This window comes from Ahaetulla prasina, chromosome 1, assembly GCF_028640845.1.
Source record: "Ahaetulla prasina isolate Xishuangbanna chromosome 1, ASM2864084v1, whole genome shotgun sequence".
Classification (NCBI taxonomy): Eukaryota; Metazoa; Chordata; class Lepidosauria; order Squamata; family Colubridae; genus Ahaetulla; species Ahaetulla prasina.
Genome location: NC_080539.1, coordinates 80,679,527 through 80,701,290, shown reverse-complemented (window position 1 = coordinate 80,701,290; position 21,764 = coordinate 80,679,527). Strand labels below are relative to the sequence as shown.

General features: G+C 35.4%; 1 protein-coding gene across 3 annotated transcripts in view; it reads left to right on the top strand.

The window, feature by feature from the left end:
- CHRM3 (cholinergic receptor muscarinic 3) overlaps positions 1-21,496 on the top strand; it is a 315,579-nt gene extending 294,083 nt beyond the window's left edge. For 2 of the 3 annotated variants that reach the window (XM_058165790.1, XM_058165797.1), the window contains exon 4: positions 16,851-21,495. In XM_058165790.1, the coding sequence (XP_058021773.1) occupies positions 16,870-18,666 (1,797 nt within the window). In that variant the 5' untranslated portion in view covers positions 16,851-16,869 and the 3' untranslated portion in view covers positions 18,667-21,495. Of the gene's footprint in view, positions 1-16,850 lie in introns of all 3 variants that reach the window. The other variant, XM_058165805.1, reaches the window with a different exon arrangement.
- Positions 21,497-21,764: the final 268 nt, after the last annotated feature.

Here is a 21,764-nt window from a genome sequence, read left to right as displayed (position 1 = left end):
TAGGAGACTCTCAACTAAGAAACAGGATTCTGTAAATTGAGGAGGGATAAGGGAGGTTCTGCCTCTGAGTTCTACAGAGTGAAAAATTATAAAGTGAGTTATGGGATTAATAGGAACTGTTCTTTCTCAAACGTTGGAAGTGTTGATCACTGAAGTTTACCTTTGTGCATGTGTTTATTTTTTATATGCCACAGCTTTGTGCCAGAAACCCAAGGTGCAATGTAATATGCCTTTTCTTCCAGTGTGATTCCAACAATTCTCGGTCACCTAGAATTAATGAAAACATTCAGTGAACTTGGAGGGCAAGCTCTGAACTTGATTCTAACCGGTGCCCCAACTACACTATACAATACCGTACTGGCCTTTACTGTAGTAATTGAATCTTACATTCCTCCCCAAATAGTCACATGTTCTATTTACTGCTTTGGAAAATGGATACATTGGTAAAGTTTCTTCTTTGTACATCTTTCCAAAATAATCTCAGCTATTATCTTTGACTCCCTCTCCCCATAAAGAAACTAGACTGCAGTTATTTATCAGATTTGCTTTCTAAGAATATTTCTCACCCATTTTTGGTTTTGCTATTGTTGTTCTTTTGGGTTTTTTTACAAAAGGAATCTTTTTTTAAAAAATGACCCGGGACAAAGAGCCTGGGAAATATCTAAGTGCTGACTATACCTATTATATCATTTTTATCTTTTATTTTTACAACCTTTTTTTTACATTCTTACATTCAATCTTGGTGTTCAATCTCTGCCCCATATTTTTTATATCTTCTACTGCTAATTCTTGCTGTAAAACTCAATGCTGATACTTAAAGATATTAAATTGCGTGAAGTATCTGGATTAAAAAAGGAAGCACTGGTCTCAATTTTATTTGAAAATCCTTAGCATAATGTAAGTAAAGATTTCAAAGATAATGTAGAGAGATAGCTTATAATTAGTGGGATTTTACTGGTCCTGAAGAAAAGGATAATACAGTGATGCCATATATCCCCATAAAGCTGATTTGGAGAGTGAAACATCCGGGAGCATGGGAGATCACAAAGCAAAAGGGGAATCTTAAAAAAGTTGTTTCTCTATATCTTGTAGTGGAATTTCTTTTCCCTCTGCAAATGAAAGATGCTCTTCTGTTCATGGAGGGCAACTGCATTCAGCTTACAGTATGAAGTGCACATTTGTTTTAAACCTCATTGAAGTCTAATGGTAAGGAAATAATTTAATTTTATGATAATTTAGAACCACTGAAAAAAGTGGTACCAGATAGAAACAGGTAGTTCTCGATTTACAATAGTTCATTTAATGACCGTTCAAAATTACAATGGCACTGAAAAAAGTGACATGACCTTTTTCATACTTACGATCACTGCAGCATCCCCATGGTCACGTGATTTAGATGCTTAACAACTAGCACATTTATGATGGTTGCAGTGTCCAAGAGTCATAACATAACATAACATAACAACAGAGTTGGAAGGGACCTTGGAGGCTTTCTAGTCCAACCCCCTGCCCAGGCAGGAAACCCTACACCATCTCAGTCAGATGGTTATCCAACATTTTCTTAAAAATTTCCAGTGTTGGAGCTTTCACAACTTCTGAAGGCAAGTCGTTCCACTTATTAATTGTTCTAACTGTCAGGAAATTTCTCCTTAGTTCTAAGTTGCTTCTTTCTTTGATCAGTTTCCACCCATTGCTTCTTGTTCTACCCTCAGGTGCTTTGGAGAACAGCCCAACTCCCTCTTCTTTGTGGCAGCCCCTGAGATATTGGAACACAGCTATCATGTCTCCCCTAGTCCTTCTTTTTGTTAAACTAGATTTATGTGATCCCTTTTCATGATCTTTTGAAAAGTCGTAAAATGGGACAAAATTCACTTAACAAATTTCTCACTTAGTAACTTAAATTTTGGGCTCAGTTTTGGTCATAAATCGAGGATTACCTGTATACCGTTCCACTCCTTGTTCCAAGAAAGAAATATTTTTGAGAATCCAGATTCTTCAAAGGGCACAAAGCACCCTTCTGTTTGTTGGTTTGTTTTTCAAGTTATGAAAATAATCCATCAAATTATGTCTGTATTTAATTATTAAATGCAACTAGTGTTGTTTTTGCTATGAGGAGCCCATAGCAGTATTATTTCTCTTTGAACAGAAATTTGAAGAGAGAGTTAGTTTGAGGTAGTGATTAAAGCTCCACGCTAAAAACTGGAAGACTTTGAGGTCTAGTCCTACATTAAACATGATGGGTAACTATGGACGGTCACTGACTTTCAGCCCTAGGAAGTATGCAATTGCAAGCCGTTCTTGAAAATCTTGCCAAGAAAAATGCAGTCAATTTCCAGAAGTCAAAACTGTTTCCAAGGGAGAAGAAAGAAAGAAAAGTAATGATGTCTAAGTGGAAGGAGAAATTCAAGGGGAAAGATGGAGGCAGAGAAGAAACATATTCTCAAGTTTTATTTTTCGTATTGGAATTATATTCATAATAATGGTTTATTTTCTAACGGTCCATTATGTAATCTAACAATTATATAATTGTTATATAGATCTTGCTAACAACTAAATTGCAGTACAGAAAAAAAAAAGTGTCATAAGTTAACAAATCTCTAGCCTCCTATTCAAAGATACAAAATGTTGGTATATACAGTAGTTAATCCTTCCGAATTTTATTTCAGGCATTAAAATGACTAAAAATCCTGACAATCAAAACTATTCTGTGTTCTTATTTAGTAGATATTAATATTGCTGTTAAGATGCTGTTATCCTAGTTACTCTAAATAGTTAGCAATGTCCTCTTTCTCTAGTGGCTATAGGCCAAGAAGAAAGAAGCTGCTGCTAGGTTAAGGAATGTAAAAAAACTCTTTGCTGGTTAATGGCATTGCTGCTCCTTATACCTTTCAAGAGGCCTTGTTTGATCCCTGCAGACACAATTGTCTTACACATTCTTTCTTCTTTCTGAGCATAAAGTTCAGACAGTTGTGACAAATTGCCATCTATATTTTCTTTCTTCTTTTTAAAAAAAATCAAGCTGTAGCTATACAGACCCTTTAAATTATGCATCTTTTTTGGGGTGATATGCTTCTGGAAATGGCCTCAGAATCTTTAAATTGGCTAATTCTGGGAGGAAAGTAAAAGATTCTGAGAGACGCCACATTAAACTGTTTTCTGCTATACTAATTTTCAAAAAGGAAACAAAAATAAAAACAATTTAAAGGTCAGGGCAGTCAAACTCCCGGCCCACAGGCCAGATCCGTCACATCCTGGCTCCACCCACACCCAGTTTAGCGAAGCGAAAAAAGTCCCGATACATCATGTGACGATGCCTTGATGACGTGAGTTTGACACCCCCGCAATAGATCATCACATAATAGACACTAAGTAGACCCCGGTAGCTTTTGATTATGTGTATTGTACTTTGTAAGAACAAAGTTTAATAAACCCTTTTGATTCAAAATATTATTGTTAATAGTCAATGTTAACTTTTACCAAAAAAACAGGTTTTAATGGTATGTTAGCAAAAAACCAACCCTTTCAACACCTCTAATTGCAAGCTATAAATAAAAAATGATCTTGATGTTTGTAACCTTCAACAAGGCTGCTCCAACAATGCCTTACCTTAAGCTAATTTATATCTTGGCATGGGCTATTTTGCAGTAAGAAATGGATAAAATCCTAATTATACTGTCAACTTGAAATTTACAGTTGTGTTAAATATTGATTTTTTTTTCCCTGCCATTTTCATATATTCAACATGATTATTTCTGAAAGTATTTCTCCTTATGTGAAATACCACAATTCTTGGGCCAAGGCCTTTAATCCGTCATGGTGAGTTACTTTTAAATCAGTCTTTTTATTCCAGGCTCATGTTATTGTACTAAATTTACTGTACTAAACTGTAGACTTACATTACACTTTGTTATAAATCATGATGAGAAATCCACTCTGTTCACAGTTCGCAACTGAAGTCTCTTCCACATTAGATTTAACACTCAGTTGGGATATTGTCTGAAGATTTTAAGAAACTGTCAGAGATTATTATTATTATTATTTTTGAAGCAGCCTGCATTAGATTTGTGACTCAAATGATCAACAGGCCAACCTCTGAAGACTAGTGGGATAAGAAGCTGGGATAAATTATTTTCAATCCATCTCTTATCCTGTAAGAGTCTTATCTCTTTTATAATATTTTATTAATTTTTGGGGAAAAATGCCTTATTAGTTTGCTATTATTGTTTTGGGATATTTTAGCAAAAAGGTAAATTGCAGCATGTTTGCACTAAAAAAGTGTCAGTTGAGAACTGGATTAAGCAGCAAAATTTAATTTAATAATGAAATAAAATGAAATGAGGAAAGGAAAGGAAAGGAAAGGAAAGGAAAGGAAAGGAAAGGAAAGGAAAGGAAAGGAAAGGAACAGGTGAAAGAAAAATGGGAATAGACCTGGCAATGTTTTGTGATGTAAAAATCACAGTTGTACAAAATTTAAAAGAGATTTTAAAATTATTGAATAACACTTTGGTGCATAGTGTTGAACTATTTAATATGAACTAGGATTTGTATGATGAGGTGGAATCTGTGTAATCTGCTGTGTAATAATTTGTGTAATCTGATGCTCTCTCCTAGAGTTTTAATCCTGATTTTAATTTTTAAAAAAAAATTTAAATTGTTTTTCTGGATTTATTGTACGCTGCCCAGAGTCACATATTGTGAGATGGGCAGCCATGTAAATAGGATATATAAATATATAAATAAATAAACTGCAGCTACTGCAGAGTTGTGATTTAGCAAACATATCCAGAAAATATACAAAAATATATACCAAAATTACCTTAGGTAAATCAAAGCCATTATATCTACAGATTTGGAGTTACTGTTTACCTTTAAACACTAAACATTTTTTCAAAGTATTCCTTGAAAAAATGTGTTGCTGCTTATAGTTTCAAGAAAAATGTTGTTACTTTGAAATTTAGCCTTTCCACAAAAATACTATTGTACGCTATTCACAATCAACTTATATTACGGGTTCACTGCACCATCTAGTGGATACTAGATAGCTTGAATCTAATGTTCAAATCATAAATTGGGCATTTTAATGTAATGTAAATTTTAAAATTGAGAGGTTTTGAACAAAAAAAAAAGAATTTAGTTTAATGTGGTTATCAACATACACCAAAGGAAATTAACTCTGAATTGAAGATAACTTCCCTGCTGAACCCACCCCCACCCCCCAAATATCTGCAAAATCCTGTGTACTGCACTTTCTTGACTGTGTCAGCTAAGGGTTGCCACTTCCAACTGTAACCTGTCCAGGAGATTTTCTGATCCTCAATAAAGTGTGCATGTGACCCCCTTGTTTAGGAATGTGAATATATGCATTAACACAAATGTACTAGTCAGTAAAGAAAATTAAAAAAAAAAACATATTTATATATTAGTCCTTTGTTGCTTATTTCTATATGCATAACAGTTTCTTTTATTCTTAACAACCCCAATACAGTTGTTTTTATTTAGTTTATATTTAGGATTGTGGTTTTTTTTAAAGTTGTAGTTTTATTTCATGTTTTGTCATGCTTGGCTGAATACTGTGTAGCATTGGTACCTACCCAAAGAGTAGTCGTGAGACGTGATTTCTGGTCCAAACATACATTTTATACACTTCTAAAGTAACATATTAACTACAGACTTTCAGTTCCTGTAATTTGCGGGCACAAAGTGTATTTCTGGCCTTATAGTCTGTTTTCTTGCATTACATCGTTACAATTTATATGAAAGGTTCATGGTGTTCTCTACCATATTAGGACATGGAGTACATTTATAAGAGGAAGAATCACAAGTAGGACCTGGAGGCAAAATAAGACCAGTGTATCGCAGTCCCCCAGTCCTCCTTCCTGAGCCCCTCTGTCTAGCCAACCACACTCTAAAGCAGGGTTCCCCAACCTTGGCAACTTTAAGCCTGGAGGACTTCAACTCCCAGAATATTCTGGGAGTTGAAGTCCACCAGGCTTAAAGTTGCCAAGGTTGGGGAACCCTGCTCTAAAGGACAGAATTATATCCTGTATCTCCTAATTAGCCTAATAATTTCAGTTATTCTATTGTTGATGGCCCTATTACAAATTTTTAATTATTTTAAAAACATAGTTGGTGTGCAGTCTCTTCCTTTGTTTCAAGGAGTAAATTCATCAGTTACCAATGAAAACAAGTTTGCAAAGTATCTGGCTATATTTTGGATTGATGTTAGACATGTGGACATAGACAAACTATCTGAGGTTCTCCCAACACAGTGAGTAGAGTAGAACAGAACAGAACAGAACAGAATAGAATAGAATAGAATAGAATAGAATAACAAGAGTTATTATTATTATTATTTGCATTTATATCCCGCCCTTCTCCGAAGACTCAGGGCAGCTTACACAGTGTTAAGCAATAGTCTTCATTCATTTGTATATTATATACAAAGTCAACTTATTGCCCCCAACAATCTGGGTCCTCATTTTACCTACCTTATAAAGGATGGAAGGCTGAGTCAACCTTGGGCCTGGTGGGACTTGAACCTGCAGTAATTGCAAGCAGCTGCTGTTAATAACAGACTGTCTTACCAGTCTGAGCCACCAGAGGCCCAGGAAGGGACTTTGGAGGTCTTCTGGCCCAACCCCCTGCTTACTTAAGAAATCCTATACCATTTCAGACAAATGGTTGTCCAATCATTTTTAAGGCACAAAAGGACATTTAAATATCAAGTGCCATTAACTATTTTTAGTTGACTTAAGGGCCTTATTCTACCATCCTCTCTTTAGTGGATTTCAAAACACCACTGTATTCTTTTTTCATGATGGAGACTCACAGATTAATATAATTCAGTATTTCAATTCACTTCAGCATGAAGTAAAGTTTCCTAGTTATAGGTGGAAGTTTTCTATTCCATTGGATGGGGCCTGCTATCTCAAAGCCTTGTCTTCCACCATTGCAAACAAATAGAGGAAATCAATATTTGGAAGGAAGTTGAGGGGATGCATATGATGGCTAGATCAGAGCCTAGCCATAATACAACCATGATTTCTGAGAGACAGAAATATTTAGACTGGGCACTAGGTCATTATCAGCAATATGCAACACATGATGTTTCCTATAGCAACCTATAGTCCCTAGAGTTCATCTCAGGACAAACTGATAAAGCAAAGTCCGCTGTGATAGAGCAAATACGCTTGTGGTAATCCTTGTTTCCCTAATTTAGGAACAGCTGCAAAGCGGCTCAGAAGTTATGAAATGAATGACTCACAGAACCTGTGCAAGATAAAATGTGATGGGCATTTTGGTACAGGAAATGCTAGCAAATTTTTAATATATGTGCTTAAATTGATGGCTAAGTTGTACTATTAATAGATCAGGCTTGAAAGATTGTAACAATGCATTTCATAAATTTTGATCGATATCTATATAGTAATGCCACAGTATTGATGAAGAAACAGTTATCTTTGGTGGCCTAAAAATGAAAATAAATTAAGGTTTAATGTAAACTAAGGAAGTATATTTGATTTTTCCCCTGTTTTGTAATCTATTCTTATTTAGAATTTATTGTCTAGTTTATTAATTTTTTTCCAAATTATATTTTATTCCATAGCAATATAGACTCTGCTTTTGTTGTAGAATGGCATAACATTTTATGGCATTGAAATAAACATTGCCTAAGGCATTATGATCTATAAATATTCAAATGCATTGAAGATTTTACACCAACCAAGATTTTCAATGTTATAATCAGATTATCAATTTGCATCCAGTTGCTAAGCAATACAATAATTTTTGTCAGCTAAAACTTGGTTTTTTAAAAAATATCAGCATCGAAACAATATATCTCTATCCCTCGTCCCTGCATTGTTTGCATTTTCATTGATTTTTCATAGAAACCAAATATTCATTTTATTTCTCGTTGGTTTTAGAAATGAAAATATTTATTTTATTTATTTTTTATTATTTAAATTTTTATACCGCTCTTCTCCCAAAGGACTCAGGGCGGTTCACAGCCAGATAAAAATACAATAATAAATACAATTAAAATACAATTAAAAAACTTATTCAAATTGGCCGAAATTAAAATTTAGAATAAATAATAAAAACTCGTTAAAAACCCATTAATTAAAAAACTAACCCACTATATAATACTATATAATATAATACACTATAATACGTTAGTGGAATTTTTAGCACTAGGATTTGTCTTCCCAAACTTGAAAAGCAGTATTTTGGACAATCTTTAGATCTTATTTGTGATTTGGTGTTTTAAAATTGCTTCTCTTTTGTCTACTTATTGAAGACTAATAATCTTAAGATTTATTTTTAAACAGCTCCAAACAGATAAGGTGCAGATATACATAGTACATCCTAATATTTTTTTTACCATGTTAAGGACAGGGAAGATTCAGCTGAACAAAATACATTCCAAACATGGTAAAATCACTCCTTATTTTACATGAGTAAGAGATCCAAGATTGAAAGAGGGTACAATTCAAGTTTGTAATTCAAGTGTCAATAAATAACATGAATCAATCTGAAGCAATTTGAAATTCTAGATTGGATTTTAAAGAAACGTTACAATGTGGACATTTCAAACATCTGAAGCTGCTTCACTTTTGAGAAGAATGAAATGAAAATAAAAGGGATAGTAGATTTTTTTAACAAAATGTCTGTGGAGAGTCTCAGTCATCCAGGTCATGGTCGTCTCAAAGGTGCTTTTTCAAAAGGCAGCTGGACTGACTTCCGCTGGCAACGCAGGCTTCGCGGACGTTCCCTTGGGATCGTCTGCCCTGGGTTTCGTCAAACCGTCCCTGACAGCGTACATGGGCTGTCAAACGGTTTGTGATTCCCTCCCCCGGATGAAGGGAGAGGGAAGAGTGGTCAGGATTTGGGTAGAGCTCCCCGGGATCCCCTGGAATTTAACCAGGGGATCGAAGGGTGAGAGCTCCCCTATAGCCTGACGAAGCTCCGTGCCCAGGGTGCTTCTGTTTACACAGAACGAGAAGCCGCGACCATCTCTGTGTCAAGATTTATTCCTAAAAGAGAATTCAACACAGACAGAACAGAGCAGGAGGACTAGCAAGAATTTGCAAGTAATAAATCTTAACTTCAGCTCATAAATAGCTTTCCTTTGAACTAACTTTCAACTTGAGTGGATTTTAAATGGCGTTTGCAATAAACAAAGGAAAACGAAACTATAAAGAAGAAGAATATAACAAGCTACTTTTACAAGAACTGTTAATAATTTTTTTCTCCTTTTACCTTTTTCTTTATCACAATGTTTAAGAAGAAAGTTTATTGAAATTTTTCTTTTTCTCTTTTGGTAGATTTTACAGTTTATGAATGGCTCTTAAGCAAACAGAACTAACTATTAAAATCTTGCAAACTTTTTCATTTTAAATACGGAAACTTTTATTTTTTATTTTTTTTTTAATAGAGAATTTGCAAGTAATAAGTTTTAACTTCAGCTCTTAAATAGCTTTCCTTTGAACTAACTTTCAACTTGAGTGGATTTAAAATGGCGTTTGCAATATACAAAGGAAAGCGAATCTATAAAGAAGAGCATAACAAGCTACTTTTAAAATGAAATGAAATGAACAAGAACTGTTAATGATTTTCACAACTAACTTTCAACTTGAGTGGATTTTAAAATGGCGTTTGCAATAAACAAAGGAAAACGAAACTATAAAGAAGAAGAATATAACAAGCTACTTTTACAAGAACTGTTAATAATTTTTTTCTCCTTTTACCTTTTTCTTTATCACAATGTTTAAGAAGAAAGTTTATTGACATTTTTCTTTTTCTCTTTTGGTAGATTTTACAGTTTATGAATGGCTCTTAAGCAAACAGAACTAACTATTAAAATCTTGCAAACTTTTTCATTTTAAATACGGAAACTTTTTTTTTTTAATTTTTTTTTTTTAATAGAGAATTTGCAAGTAATAAATTTTAACTTCAGCTCTTAAATAGCTTTCCTTTGAACTAACTTTCAACTTGAGTGGATTTAAAATGGCGTTTGCAATATACAAAGGAAAGCGAAGCTATAAAGAAGAGCATAACAAGCTACTTTTTAAAATGAAATGAAATGAACAAGAACTGTTAATGATTTTCACAACTAACTTTCAACTTGAGTGGATTTAAAATGGCGTTTGCAATAAACAAAGGAAAACGAAACTATAAAGAAGAAGAATATAACAAGCTACTTTTACAAGAACTGTTAATAATTTTTTTCTCCTTTTACCTTTTTCTTTATCACAATGTTTAAGAAGAACAGTTTATTGAAATTTTTCTTTTTCTTTTTTGGTAGATTTTACAGTTTATGAATGGCTCTTAAGCAAACAGAACTAACTATTAAAATCTTGCAAACTTCTTTATTTTAAATATGGATCTTTTTTTTTTATTCTCTTCTTTTTTTTTTTTTAATAGGAACTTTTGGAGGCTTATCTTTTCTTAATAAGTTTTTAAACAAGAGATTTTTACACCAATATATTAAGGATTGGAAAGTCTTTATTGTTAGATGTTAAGCTGATTGGGTGAGCAGATGGAGGAGAATGTGTAAGGAAATGTGTAAGGAAATGTGTAAGATAGAAGACAAGGGGAAGGAGAATGCTTAAGGTGATTTTGATGGTATTTTCTTTTTTTTAATATATATACATAGGGTTTAATTTTTACAACTGACTTATTTTGGGTATATCACTATTTGATATATGTGAGGTATAAAGGAATGGGAAGATGGAATATTGTTTAACTTTTGGAGGACAGATAGAAAAATTTATGGATGTAATGTTGGTATTTGGTTAAATAGAATTTAATTGTTATAATTGATATATTTTGGATATAAGTTATAATTTTAATAATGTTATTTGTTAGATGTAAGGTAAATTGAAGAAATATTAATATTTGTAATGTTATTTGATTTATGTAAGTGATATTTTTGGAGATTGAAAATGTGTAAGGAAATGTGTAAGATAGAAGACAAGGGGAAGGAGAATGTTTAAGATGTGATTTTGATGGTATCTTTTTTTTTTATATATATATATATAGGGTTTAATTGTAAGGTAAATTGAAGAAATATTAATATTAGCAATGTTATTTGATTTAGGTAAGTGATATTAAAGATATGAGAAGATAGAATATTGTTTACTTTTGGAGATTGGATAAAAATAAAATAAAAATTTAAGAATTTAAGCTGGAAATATGAATTATGTTTGGGACACTGTTAAGGAAGAAAGGTATATTATAGAAGAATTTTTGATGAATACTGGAAGATGGAATATCGTTTTGGTCTTGATCGATGAAGATTGGATATATATTTGGTCTTAATTGATGAAGATATTTTATTGATGAACTGAAAATACTAACTTAATTGGAAGATTCTGAAGATTTTAGGAGTGGAATGGACTGATATATAATGGACTGGAAGAAGAATGTTTTTTTTTTGTTTTTGGAAGGGGAGTTAAGGTCTTGACTTATGTTGTATTTTAATTTATGATTGTTAATTTTATACCCTGTACTTTGTTCTGGGAAGTCTCGGGGGGTGGGAGGGGGGGGAGGGGGGAGATGAAGGATCAATGTAAAGGAATGATTGAAGATATGTAATTAAGAAATAGAAATAATTTGAAATGAAAGCGGGGCTGCTCAGCTGCCATTTCAGAAGGGAATGGAGAGGGAGAGGAGGGAGTGAAGGAAGAAAGCAGGTAGGAAAGAGAGAGGTAGAAAAGGGAAAGGAGAGGAAGAAGAAAGGGAAAGAGAGAGGTTAGAAAGGGTGGAAGAGAAGAGTAGGGAAAGAGGAGAGGATGTAGAAAAGCGAAGGAGAGGAAGGATGAAGAAAGTAGAAGAAAGTAGAGAAGGGAGGAGGAAGGTTTGTTAAGGAAGGAAGTGGTAGCTGGGCAGGTCCGAATAAGTAACAAATGAAAGTTAATGATTAATGTTGAATAAGAGACTGTATATTGAATAGGTTGTTGGAAAATGAAAATAAAACTTTTTACATAAAAAAAAAAAAAAAAAAAAGGCAGCTGGACTGTCCAGTTGCCTTTTGCCTTTTGAAGTTGCCTTTTGAAGTTGCCTTTTAAAAAAAAGCACCTGTGAGATCTTTTAGCAAAGTTTACCCTACAGAGTTTTGATTAGATCACTTCAAGAGTTTACCACAATACATTTTTTTAAATATTGCCTCCCCACAGTATATGCTTAAGAAGTGAGATTGGAGAGATGAAGATCAGGCAGCACAACTGCTTTTTAGCTATCAAAAAACTATTCTGATGACCACTGGATGTGTGCAAAAGGAAACAAAAACACCCCTAAATCTTTGTCGCCATCTAAAGTTCTTCTTGAATGTTCAGTGCCAAACTTATAATTTACAGCAGGGGTCTCCAAAGCTAGCTGAGGAATTCTGGGAATTGAAGCCCACAAGTCTTAAAGTTGCCAAGTTTGGAGAGCCCTGATTTGCAGTATTACCTATGGGAATCTATTCAGAAGAAGTCTGCACAACACACTTGAAATTGTGTAACCTTTTGAGAAGAGAAAGGGAGAGGGGAGAGAAAAATGAGAAATAATATGTAAATTCTTAGGGAAGTGAAGGTTTGTATCACTGCAAGTCATACCACTCGGCATGAAAGGAGAATTTACAAAACATAATGCATGTTGTTTTAAGACAGTTTCCCACACAGTGTTTAAATATTGCCAGAGATGTTCATTTATGAATTCGCTGCTCTGTTCTCATTACAGTGAATAGATATTAGCCTCCCTCCATTCCTCCCTCCTTTCTGAGGATTCACATTCGACTTCTCTTCCTTCTCTTGTATTTTTAAAACAACGTTAATGTTTACAAATGATTTGCTATTTCATGTTTTCCATGAGCAGAAGAAACTAACATATCCTAAATAAGGTCATTGGTTTATCAAGCCCACTCTGTGTTTGTGTGTCTGTGCATGCGTGGGTGCAATGCCAGCAGCTCTTTGAAATCGGAGAAAATACCCTGTTGAGTCAGGTCATGTTGCTATCTGGATATGCTAGAATTTCAACCTTTTAAAGCAAATTCTTGGCACTTCTGTTACTACTGACGTGTGGGTCTTTTGCTTTTGTAAAGTACTCTGTGAACCAGATGCTTGGCTGGCAGGATGTACAAACAAATGTTACCTAATTTATGGAGAAACATTGCAGATCTTATTCTGTGTCAGATGTGCCCAATTATTCTTCATTTTACTTCCAGCATTTGACAATATCTCATTTTACAATGCTTTTCTATACCTCCTCCTTTGGACATACAATCAGGACATTTCTTCTACTCTTTTCCATATATTTTACAAGTTGCTTTGCCAATTGATCTTATCTTTTTTTCCCCTCAACACATGATACATTATTTGATAAATTCCCTCTGTACAAGATTTGAAACAGGTTTATGAGACTATGAAACCCTGTGGGAATTTAAACAGGAAAGCTATTTGCTACAATTAGGTAATTGTGACATGGCATTATCATGAATACATGGTGTAATTTCAGCTTTGGCTTCTATCTTTGACAGTGCTGATGTGTTTCTGAATTCTTCTTTATACAGGTTATGCACGTATAAAAGAAGAGACACCTGATTTAGCAATGCTGCATGTAAAAAGAAAGTAGTGAAATATAATCAGCTTTTTAATTGAAGTAATATGTTTTACAGCCTTTCCCACTGCTGAGTTAAATTACCATTTGTTCATCCTTGAATCAGCAGAAAATCATACCTGCATGAAATTTGCTGTCCTTCCACTTTTTCTGTTTCAAGCCACTCAAGATACCAAAGTAACAAAAATTAATATATTTTATATACCTTAAATCCAGTCCTGAATGGTTTCAAGATTGGATAGTAAATGCTACTTCAACATTGATACCACTAATGGACAATTTAAGACTGATTATTCTGAGTGTTGATGAAGGCACCATCTTAGGGAGAAATAGATGTTGGGGTATGATCGTTTCTTACAACTGGTTGATGTATCATATCTTACAAAAAATGTTGACTAATTGGACTAAAAGAGCAGCCAAGATAAGAAAGAAGCCAGAAAACTAGTTTTGTGAGAACTAATGGAAATATTAAGTATTTAATCAGGGAAGAGAAGTGCCTGGTGCTCCTGTGATTGGAGCTTCATGCACAAGCACATGCATCCTTCTATCGCACACAAAGCTCCATTCATGGGAATGGCGGGCTGTGCACCCGCCGCTCCCACAAATGGAGCTATGTGCGTGCACGTCTTCCTGCCACTTACACACACTTCAACCAAGCCAGGCTGCCAAGTTCTGGCTGTGCTACAACATCATCGCTGTGCTACAACATCATCCCTCACTGGATAGAGAACAGTTTTAGAAAATATCCAGAGTCTATTGCAACTGTCTTATATTGTGAAATCAATGGGACTTACGTTTGGCCTGGTTAACTGATGTTTTCTGTTTTTGCATAAAAGAATTTCCCAAGCTAAAAGTGGTAATCATATTACAGAGCTGACTTTGCTATTGGATCCTGACTGAATGTTCAATTGTACCATCGAAACAATAGACTTAGCATCTCTTAACTTCTAAACAATGGCCTCTTGTTCGTTCACAGTCAAGGATGAGGTCAGCAATAAAGTGAAGCACTTATTTCAACTTGTATTGCTTTTTCTTTTTTTTTTTATTAAAAAGTTTTACCACAATTTTAACAAGTATTTACCCTCCTCCTCCCTCCATCCCCCACCCTCCACCCACCTTCACCCAAACCCCCTCTCCCACCCGGACTTCCCAGAGCAAATACAAGGTATAGCATTTACCAATCATAAACTAAAATACGCTAATTATTCATAAACTCCCATCCCTCCCCTAGAACCATAACTCCCTTATTTCATATAAAAGAAAAAGAAAAGAAAAAAGAATACTGTGTACAAATACAATTATTACTTTCTGCTCATTCATATGCTATTTGATACTTTTTAGTCTGATATTTGTTTTGAATATATTCTATCCATCTTTTCCATTCCACTATATATCTTTCTTGTGAATAGTCTTTCAGGTATGCTGAAATTTTTGCCATTTCTGCTAAGTTTGTTAGTTTTAGTGTCCACTCTTCAATAGTAGGCAGATGTTCCTTCTTCCAGTATTGTGCCACCAGTAGTCTGGCTGCTGATATTAAGTTAAAAATTAATCTAGTCTCTATTGATGTACAGTCCGTAGTTATACCCAATAAAAACAATTGCGGAGTAAATTTTATCTTTTTCTTCAAAATATTTTGTATAATCCACCAAATTTTAACCCAAAATGCTTTGATTTTTTTACAAGTCTACCATATATGATAATAAGTAGCATCATCACAATCACATCTCTAACATTTAGCTTGCAAATTCGGATACATACACGCCAATTTTTTTGGATATAGATGCCATCTATAAAACATTTTATAAAAATTTTCTCTCAAGTTTTGAGCTTGCATAAATTTAACATTTCTAACCCATATTGTTTCCCATGTTTCCATCATTATAGGTTGTTGAATATTTTGTGCCCATTTTATCATACAGTCCTTAACTAATTCCGCTTCTGAATCTATTTCTATCAACGCATTATATAAACTTTTAATATGCGATTGGCTTTGATCTCTAATTTGCTTTACCAAATTTTCCTCATATTGCATAATACCAATTTTTTGGTCTTCTCTCCATCTAGCTTGCAGCTGCCCGTATTGAAACCAAGTATAATTTATCCTTTCTTCTCTCATTATATTTAAAGGTTTCAATTGTAGTTTACCCTCCTGCATAAAGAGGAGCTCTTTATAGGTAACCACTTCCTGTTTTTGTTCTATATTTATATTCTCTATCATATGTCTAGGGATTGCCCATATGGAACTTTTATAGTTTAATTTATTTTGGTACCTTTTCCAATCCCGCAACAAAGCACTTCTAAGGACATGGCTTTTAAAGATCCTGTCCATTTTTTTGTCATATAATAAATAAGCATGCCAACCATATAAAAGATCATGATCTTCCACGTTCAATATTCTTTCTTCTGTTAGGTTAAACCAATCACTGATGAGTGACAAAACAGCTGCTTCATAATATAGTCTTAAATTAGGCATTTTAAGACCACCTCTTTCACGTACATCCTGTATTATTTTTAGTTTCAATCTCGGTTTCTTACCAATCCAAAAAAATTTATTAATCCCTTTTTGCCATTCCTGCAAATTTGCAACTTTTTTAAGTATAGGTATCATTTGAAACAGAAATAAAAACCTAGGCAGAACTGGATTGCTTTTTCTAATAGGACCCTTCCACAATACTAAATTGAGAAAAGTTGGCCAAAATAACATCTTTTCAATATAAGTAGTAGCAACTATGTTTGTGTTGTTGTTTTTTACTCAAAAATGAGCACATAAACTCAGAGCAGGTCAGATCCGTAGCATGGGAGCATATGTGTTTTTTTTTAATCCTTTTGTTCCTGCTGGACTCATTTGCTCTATGGAGCCCCTCATTTGCAATTTATTTTATTTTAGAATAAGTTTTTTAATGGTTATTTTAATTTGTATATTACTGTTTTTATTTGCCTGTGAACCGCCCTGAGTCCTTCGGGAGATAGGGCGGTATACAAATACGAATAATAAATAAATAAATAAAATAAATATACTACAAAAATAAAAACCCAGAAGTAAATAAAATATATGGGTAATTTGGGGACAGCATAAATGTTGGGGAAAAATGTTTAAAGGGTTTTCATCACCATGATACAATATCACTCTTATAACAGGATCAAGCTCCTTAACATTTTGAATAATATGTTTGATGCTGGTAATAATGCTGCATATGCAGTCATAAGTATGTTATTTACATGCCATTTCTTTCTTTTGACCTTTTTTGCAGAATATGTCAGAATGTCACAATGATCCCGTCTAGCAACAGCACAATCCCTTCGTTACTTCTAAATGTGAGCACCTTCTGGATTCGAGACTCCCAAAGAAAAGGACTTCCCAATGATGCTCCATTGTTTACTAGCACCTATGGCCCCTCCCGTGCCAACGAGAGCTTTCTCTTCACTACCATAGGCATGACCAATGTGTCCCGTGCTCCTCCTGATCCTCTGGGAGGCCATGCTATCTGGCAAGTTGTCCTGATTGTTTTCCTCACCGGCATCCTGGCCCTTGTCACCATCATTGGAAACATCTTGGTGATCGTGGCGTTTAAGGTCAACAAGCAGCTAAAAACAGTTAACAACTACTTTTTGTTGAGTCTTGCTTGTGCAGACCTAATCATTGGTATTATTTCCATGAACCTTTTCACCACATATATTATCATGGACCGCTGGGCTTTGGGAAACTTGGCCTGTGATTTATGGCTTTGCATCGACTATGTGGCAAGCAATGCTTCTGTCATGAATCTGCTGGTCATCAGTTTTGACAGATATTTTTCCATCACGAGGCCACTTACCTATAGAGCTAAACGAACAACCAGAAGGGCTGCAGTGATGATTGGCTTAGCCTGGGTCATCTCGTTCATCCTTTGGGCTCCTGCTATTCTCCTCTGGCAATACTTTGTTGGGGAGCGGACTGTCGAAGAAGGTGAATGTTATATCCAGTTCCTAAATCAACCTGTCCTCACTTTTGGCACTGCCATAGCTGCCTTTTATTTGCCAGTTACTATTATGAGTATCTTGTACTGGAGGATATACAAGGAGACAGAGAAACGTACCAAAGAGTTAGCAGGACTCCAGGCTTCTGGGAGCGAAGCTGAGGCAGCATGCTTTGTCAACCAAACAGGAAGTTCTAGAAGTTGCAGCAGTTATGAACTGCAGCAGCAGAACACAAAACGTACCAAACGAAGAAAATATGGGGGCTGCAACTTCTGGATGACATCCAAGAGCTGGAAACCTAGTTCAGATCAGGTGGATCAGGAGCATAGCAGCAGTGACAGCTGGAACAACAATGATGGCAACGCATCCCATGAGAACTCCGCCTCTTCTGATGAAGATGACATTGCCTCGGACACGCGAGCCATCTACTCCATTGTACTAAAGCTTCCAGGACATAATACAATTCTCAATTCTGCAAAACTGCCTTCATCAGAAGATCTGCCTGGGTCAGAAGACGAACTGCAGAAGTTGGACACAGAGTCAAAGGATCAGAAACCAAAAAGGCTTCATCCACAAAAGAGCACGGATGATGAGAATTTACAGAAATGCTTTCCCAAGCTTCCAGTTCAACAAGCATCTGCAGTATATGCAGGAAAGGCTTCAGACTGCAATTCCACAGGGATGAAGGCACCTAATGCCTTACCTTTGTCATTCAAGGAAGCCACCCTGGCCAAGAAGTTCGCCTTGAAGACAAGAAGTCAGATCACCAAACGAAAGCGAATGTCACTTATCAAAGAAAAGAAAGCTGCACAGACACTTAGCGCCATTTTGTTTGCCTTCATTATCACCTGGACCCCATATAATATCATGGTCCTGGTAAACACTTTTTGTAACTGTATCCCAAAAACATTTTGGAACCTGGGGTATTGGCTTTGCTACATCAATAGTACAGTGAACCCTATGTGCTATGCACTGTGTAATAAAACTTTCCGAACCACATTCAAGATGTTACTGCTCTGTCAGTGTGACAAACGTAAACGACGTAGGCAACAATATCAGCAGAGACCATCGGTCATTTTTCATAAGCGGATTCCACGGGAAACTTCATAGAATAGTATTTTTTAACCACAATAATAAACATTAAAGGGAGGGTGGTTGCTGGAGCCAGCTACATATCTTCAAAGATGTGAAAGTAGCAGGTGTATGTATCCTTTTAATACTTCCTGTATACTGTAACAGTTGAAGCCACATAAAGCAAAAACAAATTACAAATGTATTTATTAAAGAACAATCAGATATCTAAAAATTTATCTACACAATTCCAAAAAGCTACATACAAAACTATGAGTGATCTATTCAGTCCTGCACTGGTTAATCCATTCTGGGATCTCAGGAGAGCACACACGTAGCTAGCCCACTCCCAATATGTTTTCTGATAAATCTGGTAGGATCCAATATGTCACCAATTGGTCTGATCTATTTCAAAATGTGGGTATATGTGTGTTCCGAATACTGTACAAATGTCCCAAACATTTTAGAGCTTCCCATCTTCTCCTTTTGTAGGTGTAATGACAATTTGTTGACTCGGTTTATTAAATAACCTGTGCAGGAACATCCCATGCACTCAGCACTTGCTGTCTGTTTACAGGAAAGGTGAGGTCTTGTCTTTCTCAGCAGTAATTACCATCGTTATGAGATGTGAGCAGCACAAGGGGCCTTGAAAACAATTTTTCAGAACTTGTTTATATTGTATTAATTTGGGCAATCTTAAAATTGTAACTCGCAAAATAATTTTATGTACAACAGTGAAGAATTTCCAAAGGGCGCATGTTATCCTGATACAGTCTAGCAGAAGAACTGAGTATGTATATTTTTCGAGCAGAGATATCCTTTAAACATTTAAAATATTCTTTGAACTGGAGAAGTGTGGCCACATGCAGAAGACAGAATCCTTACGAGAAGTTCATCTGCATGAGAAACTGAGTACAGGATGGCTTTAAATGTGAGAGTCACAGAGGGACTCAGATTTTCAGTGCAGTACCCAGCCTAGCCCTGGGAATCTCTTAAATTGTAGAAAAGCTGGAACAGATAGTCTCATCCTTTCTACAAATTTGGCAGAGGGGAGGGAGAGAGACAGAGAGAAAGAGAAAGCTCCAGAAAGAGGCTTAAGAACAGTGTCAGCAAAAAGCCAGGTCCCTGTTTATCCTGTGTTTTTGTTGAAGCGTACGACAAGGACAAAGAATCTATGGAATAAGCACATTACTTCTTCCCAGCTGTCTGCATCAGGCATGCTCCCAAGGAGAATTGCACCAGAGTCTTGTCTCTATTTTCTGTACATTGAAAGGCATTTTAGACATGGGATAAATAACTGTATTTTTTTAAAATAACGAAATGGCACTTTCAATAATGCTTGTCGATTTTGAAAGCTTCTGTTATTATTATTATTGCTGTTTTTGTTCCAAACAGTAGTGGAAATTTCCAGTTTGTGCAGTACAATGTCCCAAGTGAATGTAAGTTGTTTGCCAATTCAAATAGCTAAGCACCTTCTCAGAAAGACAAAAAAAAAAAAAGGGCTGTAAAGTAGCTGAGACGCAAGCAGTGATCCCTCTTATTTATCAATTCAGTCAGTTCAGCAGAGCTTGGATGTGACACACACACCCCCCCGCCTCCCTCCCTGCTCTTAGCAACTCCGGTTGGTTCATTCAGGGCTGTGTGCACAGGAAATGTTCCAGAGGGGTCTGTGCCTCTGCTGTACTTCGTAAAAGTCAAGACATGCCGGAGGAAAGGACTGTACTTTAAGCAATTGTTTCAGATAGGATTTATTTACATTTTAAAAAAGCAATTTTGTATATTACATTTTCAATCAACCAAGAGTTTGACGGGGCTTCTCCCCACCTTTTTTTTTTTTTCGTTTTTGATCTGACACTCAGATCTGACAATTTTTTTAAAAAAAGCAACTTCCTTTATGAAAAGAGAACTCAGTGTTGTGAACACGGAACTGGTATAAAAGCTGCTTTTGTATTCAGTGTGAGATGGTGTTTACAGGTGATTTTGACAACAGTGGAAGTATATTAAATAGTGTCTGTGTATCTGAGCTATTTAATTTTGTGATCTATTAATATGAAGAAATATTTATATACATAAAATGCCACCGAAATGTTTTATTTAAATGTTGATAAATATTGCTCTTTGGTCTTCAACTGTAATGTCCTTTTCAAGCAGATCATAAAAGTGTTCTTGAAACATGAACACAGTTTCCAAGTTTGTGTATCACAGATTGTGGTAGGTTACATTTATGCACATTGAAAAGATTCTTGATGGGCAACATACCCTCTCAAAATCCCTTGCAAACCCAGGCAGGCATTCTTTCTAAGATTCAAAAATGGGGCTGGGGAGGAGGGAACCTGTATGTCATAGAACTGGGCATGGGATGAAAGATATCCAAAGGGAATGTCTGGGGGTGATGAATTAGAATTGCCACATCTTCCTCTGACTGAGTTCTTATATTTCGAAGAGATTCAGGACATTTAGATTCTGAATTTAGATTCCAAATTTAGATTCCTAAAGTGGTTGCTTGTCCCAGCATAGAGAAGCAACTTTGGGCAAAGGAAAACCTGCGCCCAATTTTAGCTAATGACACTTTATTGGCACAAGATGGGCCTAGTCATTTTAAAAAGCACCACATTGAACAGCACTCTGTGGAAAGTCAAATTCTAAAGTGTAACTATTGAGAAATAAATGGGGACAGCTTTGTATAGTTTAGAAGAAGGTGGGCAGGAAATGCATGTATGTTTTTAACCGACATGCTATATAAGGTATCCAGGCACCCAGCACCTATAAGGTGCTCAAAACAATGTTTGTCTAAAAAGCCAAGTATTTCATACAGTATATTTTTAAAAGCAAAGAAAAATGACTTTGTAAAGAAGGAATTCAGAGCAGAGATGTATCTCTGTTGTTTTAAACTTTGAACCAATAATCATATCTCTTCCCTTCGGTTTGGCAGCCCTGTGTCTTACTTGTGAATAAGCATCAGATTGTTTCAGAGAATAACTGCATATAGAAAGATGCAACATCATAATATTGAGCATTTACAACTATGCACATTTCTGATTTGAGCAGCGCAACACAGCTGGGAATCCCCAGGAGAAAATCAATCAAAGAACAGACTTTGGTTTTATTTGCTGCTGTGCTGATTGTCACTCACTTCC